We start from the raw sequence: 11,683 nt of genomic DNA, 5'->3' as shown, positions 1-11,683 counted from the left end.
ACCAACACTGATAAGGACTGAACTAAGCTTAGCATACCAGGCTCTCGGTGATTGTTTAAGACCATAAATTGATTTGTGCAGTTTACACACAACATCCTGTTTATGACTTTGAGAGTGACCCGGTGGTAATCTCATGTAGACGTCTTCTTCAAGCTCACCATGTAAGAAGGCGGTTTTGACATCCATTTGATACATAAGCCACCCTTTGTTGACAGCCACAGACAAGAGGACACGCACTGTGTTCATCTTTGCAACCGGAGCAAAGGTTTCCTTGTAGTCCACATCAAATGTTTGAGTGAAGCCCCGGGCTACTAATCGTGCCTTGTGTCTTTCTATAGACCCATCCGAGTTGAATTTAATCTTGTATATCCACCTGCAGCCTACTATCTTTTTTCCTTTGGGCAATGGCACAATGCTCCAAGTTTTATGTTGATCGAGTGCATGTAATTCATCTTGCATGGCTTGCTGCCATACCTGGGATTGGTTAGCTTCTTGAAATGATTGAGGCTCTTCATGTGCAGATATATTACTCAAATAGGCAATATAATTAGGTGACAACTTTTGGTAAGAACAGTAGTTGGATAAGGGGTGCTTGGGCTTGTACGTAACAAAGTCTTGCAGTCTTGCTGGTGGGTGCCTCTCACGAGTTGGATTTCGTCGAGGTATGATAGGAAGAGACTCCTCTGAAGATTCTTCAGGACCAATACTGCGTAGAGTTTCATCTTCCACAGGCATGTTGCTGTCGTCATATGGAGCCGGTTGATTTGGGACCACAAGATCCATTGTATGAGGTTGATCATCCAAATTGTTGAGTATCTCAGTCCTTGGCAGTGGAAACATGTCCAAGATAATCTCCCCTTGACTTGTACCATCCAGAGACTTACTGTAATAAGAATTAGTTTCATGAAATTGAACATCCTTTGAAACAATTAATCTCTTAAGTTGTGGATTGTAACACTTATACCCTTTTTGTGTGGACGAGTAGCCAAGGAAAATGCATTTAGTTGCCCTAGGATCAAGTTTGTCTCGATGTAAGGGCTGAACATGAACAAAACAGATGCATCCAAAGACTTTAAGATGAGACAAGTCCACCTTTCTGTTCTTGATTATCTCCATTGGAGATTTGAACCCCAAAACCCTACTAGGTAACCTGTTGATCAGGTAAGCAGCTGCCATGACGCCTTGAGACCAAAAAAGTTTTGGTACATTCATTTGTAACATCAATGCCCTAGTTTTTTCAAGGAGATCACGGTTTTTTCTCTCGGCAACACCATTTTGTTGGGGTGTGCCAACACAACTAGTTTGATGTATGATTCCATTGTTACTCAAATATTGAGTCATGACTTGGGACATGTATTCGGTGCCATTATCAGACCTTAGGGTTTTGATTTGAGAAGAAAAATGATTTTTAACAAGGTTGTGAAAGTCCTTAAACACTTCCATCACCTCACTTTTTGATTTTAACAAATATAACCAGGTGGTTCTTGAATAATCATCAACAAAAATTATGAAATATTTATAACCATCAAATGATTCACTTGAAGGTCCCCATATATCAGAGTGTACAAGCTCAAAAGGTTGAAAAACTCTAGACATCGAAGACCCTAGTAGTAGTCTTGTTGCCTTTGACAAATGGCAAGTTTCACAGTGGGTTGATTCTTTGCCTAAATCAGGGAATAAGGTGGACAAGATAGGTTGAGATGGATGGCCTAGTCGCTGGTGCCACAAGGAGACAGCTTGAATGGAGTTATGGATGGATTTTGACTTGGCATGGAACCCACAGGAAGAGCTTTTCGATATGTAATAGAGACCATCAATGAAAAACCCCTCACCAATCGTCCTCTTGGTTATACAATCCTGAAAAATGACATTTTTTGGTGAAAAAATGGCCAAACAATTTAAGGAATTTGTGATTCTTCCCACTGAGAGAAGTTGAAATGGAAAAGATGGGACATAGAGGGCCGTAGACTCTATTTGATCAGATATCAGATGGATTTTTCCCTTTCCTACAATCCTAGCACCTTCACCATTAGCAACAGATACATGTGAATGATTATGTAGTTTCTCAAATTTATGTAACTTTGACATTTGATTAGTCATATGGTCTGTGGCACCAGAATCTACAACCCAAAAATCATGTAACTCATTTATTTTAATAGCAGTTTGGAAAGCAGTTACAATACCTTTCAAATCTGTCTGAGGTACACAATCAGCATCAGCTAAAAAACCTGCAAATTTGCCCATCAATGCAGTAGTACTTCCATCTTCATGATCAACAGATCCTTCATTTCTTCCATTCTTTTGTTGGAGATACACTGCGAACTCATTTAACAGGGTGGCAGGATTTGCAGTGAACTGTTGATAGGTATCAAAACTGTTGATAGATGAAGATGTTGCAGTGTTGGCACGAGGGTGTGCTCAACTTGTCTTTGGTGCGGATTTATCCTTCATGAAGTCAGGTTTGAGTTCTGGATGTAGGATCCAGCACTTGTCTCTCACATGCCCGATGTTGTCACAATGTAGGCACTTCAAATGAGGGTTTTTTCCTTTATACCTTTTTTCATTTGTCAGGTAAGCCCTAGCTTCTGTCACGTTGGTTTTTATACCATTATTCATGACTTTTCTCCTTACTTCCTCACGTTGGATAGTTGCACAGACACTAGTGAAAGATGGTAGCTTCGGGTTCATGAGAATGTGACTTCTCAAATCCTCATATTCTGAACTTAAGCTAGACAATAATTGAAAATTTTTATCTTCTTCAGTTCTTTTAAGGAGCACTGAGGAATCAATAGTGTGAGGTCTGTACACATCTAACTCATTCCACATGCTTCTCAAAGAACCAAGATGTTGAACAAAGCTTTTACCTTCTTGCTGTATATTGGAGATATCCTTCTTGAGTTGAAAGATGCGAGCTGCATTGTTTTGATTTCCATACATCTCATTCACGGTGGTCCAAAGAGTGAGAGATGACTCGGAATAGCTGAAGATTTCAGCAACCTTCCTTTCCATAGAATTTAACAACCATGACATGACCAGTTGATCTTTACATAGCCATCCTCCAAATTCTGGAGAAGAAGCATCTGGTGCAGGTTGACTGCCATTGATGAAACCAAGCTTGGATCTTCCACCGAGAGCAAGACTAACAGCCCTTGCCCATGGAAAATAATTAAACTCATTCAATAACACTGAACTTAGACGTTGATTTGGATTGATATCCATTTCAGATGCGCTTATAGATGGAGAAGCAATGATGCTTACATCCTCTGGACTTCCATCTGCCATTGTTTTTGAAAAATAAACACAACAGTTTCGATATACAGAACAGGCTCAGAATGATGCCCGCTCTGATACCATGTAGATTTTTGTGGTATTCAGTCTATGTTTTCATACAAAGGTTACACAAAATATATATAAGAGTTTGAGTGAGTTGCAAACTGCACTCAACACTCATGACAGCCAGCATAGGATGCCATGCACTCAACACTTACGACAGCCATCATAGGATGCCACACTAATCTCCTTAAATCATGCAAATCATCTTTCCTAAAAGCATGCAAGACAGCTAATCTTCCTTGAGGCATAGGGAGCCACACGACACTTGAATGATGAAAAGATCAAGAAGAAAAAGAAGGCTATTAACTAGATAAAAAACCCTAATGGAGTTGACCCTAATCATGAGTAGTAAAAAAGTAACCGGTGGTCCTTCCTTCAATAATAACATATACAATAACATGGTTTTGTTACAACTCACATTATCGAAAAATTTTACATTCTCCCACATGAGTGTAACTAAAGCCATATTCAAATTATGTTAAGAAAACATGGTGGTCATTGACTTATATACACGAATTTCTTAATGACTTTAACATCCAATTACCAACTTATTAGTTGAATTCAAGAAATCAGTATACAATCATTGCATAAGTACTCTAGAATTACAAAGTAATCGAAGTTGGCACTGATGTAGTAAATCAGGGAAATTTAGTAGAGAGCTTCAATGGTACCAGCTATCCTCCCACATATGATTGGTCTCCTTTAATACATTTTTGTATCCTTTAGTAGTTCTGCATTACCAAATATTTCATGATATCATGAAACAGCAAAATATGCATACTGTAAGAGATGTTTACAACTATACCAAACACAATTACTTCATCATTATGAGTAAAATACAATACCTTACTCCCACATTTAAACATGATCAAGACATGTTTGTAAACCCATGCTTGTGACATGTCTTTGAAAAGCTGTAACATGAGCCTTTGTTAAAGGGTCTGCAATCATGCTGTAAGTGCCAAGATGCCCTATCTTGATCATTTTCTCCCTTACTTTATCTTGTACCTTCAAACATTTGATATCCATTAACCTTGAAGCTTCTGATCTCCTGTTATTCTTGGCAAAAAAAAAAAAAAAAAAACTGATGCTACATTGTCATAGTATATCTTCAAAGGTTTTTCAACGGATTTCACAACTTGCATTTCATGAATTAAGTTTCTCAACCAGTTACTTTGTTTCATTGCTTCAAAACAACCAATTAATGTATTGTGATTCCATTGTTGAGACAGCTCATGTAGTTTGTTTCTTACTTCTCCATAAGATTGCACCTCCACACATGATATATACGTAACCGCTGGTTGAAATTCTGGCATCCATGCAAACTCCTAAATCAGCATCAGTGTAACACACCACTTCCAAATTCTCTACATGATGAAACCCTAGCACATACTCTCGAGTTTTCTTCAAATATCTCAGGATTTTCTTACCTGCATTCCAGTGCGCCACACCAAGATTCGATTGAAACCTTCCAAGTACAATCAATGCAAAAGCCAAATATGGCCTAGTGCATACCTGTGCATACATTACACTGCCTAGAAGTAAGGCATAAGGTTTGTTCTTCATTTCTTCCACTTCAAAGTCTGTCATTAGACACTGAGCCAAAGAAAGTTTATCACCCTTAGCTATAGGGACATCTCCACTAGTACAATTTGACATGTTGAACCTCTTAAGTACTTTGTCAATGTAGTTCTTCTGTGAAAGACCTATGGTGCCTTTGGATCGACTTCTCACGAATTCAATCCCTAAAACAAAGTGTGCCTCACCTAAATCGTTCATGTCAAAATTGGTTGAAAGCATGCTCTTTGTTTCAATAAGGAGTTGAACACTGAAACTTGCTAAGAGTATGTCATCAATATACAATACCATGAAGATGAACCCTGATCTTGCTGTCTTCAAATAAATGCAGTTGTTAATTTTGTTCTCATTGAACCCAAATGAAGTTACCACTTGATCAAACTTCTTGTACAATTGCCTAGAAGCTTGTTCAAGTCCATATATAGACTTATTAAGCTTGCATACAAAACCTTCCTTCCTCCTTTCAACGAATCCTTAGGGCTATTTCATGTAAATTGTTTCATCAAGACTACCATTTAAAAAGCCAGTCTTCATATCCATTTGATGCAGCTTAAGGTTGAAATGAGTTGTGAGGGCAATGATGTTCCTGAAGGAATCCTTGGTTGAAACTGGAGAAAAAGTCTCTATGTAATCTAACCCTTTTTTCTGTGTAAACCCCTTAGCTACTAATCGAGCCTTGTGCCGTTCAATGTTGCCCCTAGAGTCTCTCCTAGTCTTGAACACCCACTTATTCCCAATTAGTTTCATGTCACTAGTTCCTTTAATCAAACTCCAAACACCATTTTGTGCCATTGAGTTCAATTCTTCTTCCATCGCAGCATACCATAATGTAGCTTGTGGACTGTGTATAGCTTCAATAAAAGTTGTAGGGCCATCATCATCACCTATATCATACTCCACTTCATTGAGGTAAGTCACATAATCATTGGATAATACAGGTTTTCTTAGTCTTTATGATTTTCTCAATTTAGTGGTGGAATGTACAATTTCTATAGGATTGGAAGAGCTTGCATCATTATGGTTTGAAATGTGATGTTGAGATGTTGAAGTCTCAGCAATAGGGACATGTGTAGTGGTCTGCAATGGCAGTGGTGGATCCATATGCTGAGCACTTGGTTCTTGAGATTGCTGAGAAAATAAAATGTTGGAAGGAATGGTTATTGGCAAAACCAAAGGTGTTGCATCATTATTATTCGATTGCTCCATTTCTTCAAAGGTATAGTTGCTCTTTGAGTAAGAATTATATAAACCAAAATCTACCACAAACTTGGCATTAATGATTTCAACCAATCTTGTGTGAGAGTGTGGACAATAAAACCTAAAACCCTGGGATTTTTCTGGATAGCCTACAAAATAACAACCTGTAGTTCTGAGATCCAAATTTTTCTCCATTGGATTATACAATCATGGTTCACATTTGCATCCCCAGCTGTGTAAATGTGCAAGACTTGGTCTTCTACCTGTTCATAATTCATAAGGTGTTGATTCAATTGCTTTACTTGGCACCCTATTGAGAATATAATTTGCAGTCTTAATGGCTTCTCCCCATAAGAATTCTGGAAGTTGTGAGTGTGAAAGCATGTTTCTAACCATGTCTTTAAGAGTGTGGTTCCTTCTTTCTACAACACCATTTTGAGATGGTGTTCCTAGTGTAGTATACTATGCTACAATCCCCTCTTGCTGCAAGAATAAAGCAAATAGTCCTTTTTGTTGTCCCATTGTTGTATACCTTCTAAAATACTCACCTCCCCTATCTGATCTTACTACTTTAATTTGTTTCCCTAGTTGTTTTTCCACTTCTAGTTTATAAATTGTAAAACAATTGAGCACTTGTGATTTTTTAGATATCAAATACAAATAAGTGTACCTAGAGTAGTCATCTATAAAGAGGACAAAGTAACGGTTGCCACAAATCGTCCTTGTTGGAAATGGACCACAAACATCGGTGTGAATGATTTCTAATAGACTTTGACTTCGAGTGGAACTACTCTTCTTAACTGATGTAGTGGTTTTTCCTTTAAAACAATCAATGCAAGCTTCAAAATCATCAACATTTAAATTATTTAGTACTCCCATTTTCATTAATCTCAGCATTCTTTCCTTTGAGATGTGTCCTAATCTTCGATGCCATAAAATGGAAGAATCAATATCAGTGGCAAATCTCTTAGGAGCTAATGTTTCCACATTGAGACATTCATGAAAATAAGAACATTGTAAGTGCCAAAGATCTTCATTGAGTGATGCATAACCAAGCAAATTGTCATATTGATTTTTGAAAAAATCAAATACAATTGTCATCACCATTGAAAGAAAAACCATCCCTTACAAACTTTGAAGTTGAAAGTAAGTTCCTTCGCATAGAAGGTACATAAAGGACATTATTCAACACTAAAACATAACCAAAAGAAAGTTTTAACATGACTTGACCAACTGACTCAACAGTGACTTTGTTTCCATTTCCAACATAGACATTGTAATGCTTCTTAATTTGGTCTATCATGTTTTGAAATCCCTGCAATGAATTAGTGATATGGACAGAACAACCAGTGTCAAACAACCATGAGTGTTGAGGAATAAAAACCATGTTTGATTCTACTGTAACAAAGACATTTATGATTGCAATACCTTTCTTAATGATCCAAGCTTTAAATCCAGCACAATCCTTTCTCAAATGCTCAGTGGAACCACATAAATGACACTTTTTAAGATTTATTTTATTGAATCTAAGACCAGTGCTAGTGGAGGCAAGATCAGACTTAACAGTTATAGCAGAATTGGAAGTATGTTTCTTGGAACCAAGATAAGGAGAACCTGACTTAGTTGCAGCTTTGCCAATCTTGAGTGCTGTAGGTTTACTTGTTCCAAAAACTTTCCCATTTTCTTTCCTATACTGCACCAGATTCACAGTTTCGTGCTTGCTCTTCTCCATTTTCTCCTCTTCTTGACAGCAAATAGAGATCAACTCATGGATTTCCCATGTTTCTTTCTGAGTATTATAACTCACTTTGATCTGTTCATAATCATTGGGCAAAGAGTACAAGGCCAAATGAACAAGAAATTGATCTGCTATGTCTACATCCATTGCATTGAGCTTGTTAGACAAATTGATAGGCTTAAGCAGATGCTCTTGAATGCTCCCCACACCATCGAACTTAGCATTAATCAAGTCTAAGAGATATACCCCAGTTTCAGCCTTATCATATCTTGTATACTTTTCTTCAATCTTGGCCATATATTGCTTTGCTAAGTCATAATTTTGAATGCCACCTCTGATGTGTTCTTCCATGGACGTTTGCATGACTAACAAGGACATCTGATTAGCCCTTTCCCACTTGGAAAAATTTTCTTTCTCAGCAACTATACTAGAGTATGTTAACGTAGATGGCTGAGTTTGAGTGAATGCAATACTGAATTCTAGCTACCAAGATGCATTTCAATCTGATGCTTCCAGGTCTTAAAGTTGTTGCCATTTAACTTCTCAATGTTTATAAGATTGAGCATGTTAAAACCTGCCATTAGGGTATGTAAAGATTCAATAAGTTGTGACTAATGAATGAAAACTGAAGTTCAATGTCACACTCAAAAACTATGGATCCAATGACACTTTTGAGCAAGAGATTGTCCATATAATCAAAAGTATGAATCTTATACATCTGCATAGCCAAATATAAACACCAAAGTACATATAAAGTAATGTCTTTGGACAAGAATAAGCATATATATGTCTCTGGTTTCATAACTCACCATACATCAACTTATAGCTAATCCCAATAAATAGTTTCTTTGGAAAATACTTTACTTGTTAGTGCCTTCAAATTGCTTACCGTTCATCTTTATTGAAACTCACGAAATCAAAATAGTAGTCTTACCATTTTGGTGATCTCTACTAAATATTTCATGAAATCATTGAACAATACCATTATATCTCTTAATAATATGACAGTGTGTTGCCATAAAAATGCGCAACAAGTATGATTATATATTTGATAGTCATGAAAGTCCCAAAATAAATAAAACATTGAACACAGCATGATGGAAATGTGTTTATATCACAAACATAACTTAAGCTAGATGATATCATCGAATTATGCAGCGGAAAAGAATTGCAAAAGTATACATATGATCATAAATGAGTCCAAAATTAAAGTTCACAGGCTCTGATACCACATGTAAAGCTTTATATGTGGAACTGAAATTTAATCAACTAAATATTTGGACTATATGCTAATATGATGGATTAGTATAATCACACTAATATAAACTAATAAGAACACATAACACTTACTTGCAGAGTTTGCCATAATGATCAGAAAGCAAGCAACGATATAATGCTAATAAAACTAGGATTTGCAGTAGTGAGTTTACTGCAGAAAGTTATGGGAATAAAGGCTGTGTTCTTCTCTTCTCTGGTACTTGAATACATTCTACAAACGATGGGGAATGTATATATTGAACTGGTGTCCGAAAAGAGAGACCATGCAGCAGTTTTATCGCACAAAACCATAATTGTTCCACGATGAGTAGAGATTGTAACCTACTCATCCTCTTGAGTATATGCAGTAGTGACTTCCCTTTTAAGTGTTCTATCATGATTAAAACACATAATATAAGTCCATAAATAATATAAGTCCATTAGGTTTTCATAACACATACAATAACATGGTTTTGTTACAACTCACATTATCAAAAAATCTTACAGTCGCAGCCTCCGCGATTTATTGACTCTAGTCGTCCTAACTTTGTGTGTAAATTACATAAAGCCATTTATGGGCTCAAGCAAGCCCCTCGTGCTTAGTTCCAACATCTCAGTACATTTCTCATACAATTCGGTTTCGTTCAGAGTCGTGTAGATGACTCCATGTTCACCTTTCATAACGGTCCCGTCATTCTCGTCTTTCTTCTATACGTGGACGACATTTTTTGATTGGTAACTCTCTAACTTTAATTCAGTCGTTTATTCACACATTGGGACTTGAATTTGAACTTAAAGATTTGGGTAAGTTACATTATTTTTTGGGGGTTGAGGTCACCTATTTAAGGGCTGGTTTGGTATTGTTATGTTTTGAAAAAAAAATGTTTCTGTTGTGCTGTGAGACTAAGCGGATGTGAAATAAAGTTGTAGAGTGTTTGGTAAACTTTTTTGTAAAATTGCTTTTGAAAAAAAAAAAAAGCAGTATTATAGTGTTTGGTAAACTTTTATGTAAAACATATGTGAAAAAAAGCCGGTTTTTCAAAGCTGGGTTTTGCAGCTTCTTGTTTTTGGTTTTTTTTCACCCAAAACTGTGAAAAAAAGCTGAAGCTGAATGTTTACCAAACACAGAAAAGCTCCCAGCTTCTTTTGATACCAGCTTTTTTCAGAATCACCTCAATACCAAACCAGGTCTAAATGTGGGACTTCGGTTGACATAGACCAAGTATACTCTTGACTTCCTGAAACACAGCAACATGCTTGAATGCAAATCGTGCCTTACTCCTATTGATGCCAAATCCCAACTTTCGGCACACTCAGGAACCCACTTACCTAATGCCACTGGTTATCGTCAGCTAGTTGGTGGCCTTCCATATCTCACGTTAATTCGACCGGACATTGCCTTTGCCATTCAAAATGTCTCTCAGTTTATGGGGTGTCCCACTTCTGAGCATATGGATGCTGTGAAACACATTTTGCGGTATCTCAAAGGTTCTCTGGGTATGGGCATTTGCTTCTCTCCATGTCCACAACCCTTTCATCTAGTTGCACACTCTGATACGGATTGGGCAGATTGCCCTGACACTCCGTTCCACCACCCGCTTCTGTATATTTTTGGGGAATAATTTAATTTCTTGGTGCGCCAAGAAACAACGAACGGTCTCTCGCTCGAGTACCGAGGCTGAATATAAGGCTCTTGCCTTCACAAGTACTGATATGATATGGATCGTAAGTCTGTTATGCGAGCTCCGAGTTCCAGTTTCCAAACCAGTTTGATGCATTATGATAATTTGAGTGCAACAGACATAGCTGTCAATCCAGTGTTTCATGCTCGCACCAAGCATATCTTTGGATTTTGTTTTGTTCGGGAACGTGTTGTGGCTGACAGTCACAAGGTTCAGTTCTTACCTTCCATCTCTCAGCTGGCTGATGTCTTCACGAAGGGACTCTCCAAGTAACGTTTCCAGCTGTTGTGTTCAAACTTAGTCTCCTCATCGGAGTCAAGTTTGAGGGGAAATGTTGATAAGGATAATGAGGTGTTATTTTATTGTTTTATCCTTCTGTTTATTTGAAATTCAAGTGTATCATAGTAATCTTATAAGACTCCCACATGCTAATTAGGGCTTATTTTGGGGTTTAATTTCCTGATATCATTCTTCTCACCAAGGAAGAAAATATATAATGTACAAGAGTGATTTACAAGGAAAGAAACATCAAATAACTTAATTACAATCTGATTACAAGGACTCAAATAGGTAACTAAACTAATTACAAAGGGTCAACTCTCCAACACTCCCCCTCAAGTTGGTGCATAAATGTCACTCATGCCCAACTTGACAAGAGAGTTGTAGAATGCTTGACTTGCAACAGATTTAGTTAAGATATCCGCCAATTGATCCTCTGACTTTACGAACGGGAATTGAATAATATTCCCATCCAACTTCTCCTTAATGAAGTGTCTGTCAACCTCCACATGTTTTGTGCGATCAGGTTGAATTGGGTTGTGTGAGATATCGATAGTTGCTTTATTATCACAAAATAAATCCGAGGTTGAATTCGAAAGATATCCGAGTTCACCAAGTA

General features: G+C 37.3%; 1 protein-coding gene and 1 pseudogene across 2 annotated transcripts; both read right to left on the bottom strand.

The window, feature by feature from the left end:
* Positions 1-1,566: 1,566 nt before the first annotated feature.
* Positions 1,567-2,672, bottom strand: LOC126592826 (uncharacterized; annotated as a pseudogene).
* Positions 2,673-7,114: 4,442 nt separating this feature from the next.
* On the bottom strand, positions 7,115-9,323 carry LOC126592825 (uncharacterized). Of its 2 annotated transcripts, XM_050258613.1 has the most exons (3): positions 9,197-9,323; positions 7,537-8,420; positions 7,115-7,423 (listed from the first exon to the last, which is right to left on the bottom strand). In XM_050258613.1, the coding sequence occupies exons 2-3, from the start codon at positions 8,222-8,224 to the stop codon at positions 7,395-7,397; spliced, it is 717 nt and encodes a 238-aa protein (XP_050114570.1). In that variant the 5' UTR covers positions 8,225-8,420; positions 9,197-9,323; the 3' UTR covers positions 7,115-7,394. The 2 variants fall into 2 exon arrangements, with proteins under 2 accessions (XP_050114570.1, XP_050114569.1); XM_050258612.1 differs by having other exon boundaries at positions 7,115-8,420.
* Between the last annotated feature and the right edge of the window lie 2,360 nt (positions 9,324-11,683).

Source organism: Malus sylvestris, chromosome 12, assembly GCF_916048215.2.
Source record: "Malus sylvestris chromosome 12, drMalSylv7.2, whole genome shotgun sequence".
Classification (NCBI taxonomy): Eukaryota; Viridiplantae; Streptophyta; class Magnoliopsida; order Rosales; family Rosaceae; genus Malus; species Malus sylvestris.
This window is presented reverse-complemented; position numbering and strand designations above follow the sequence as displayed.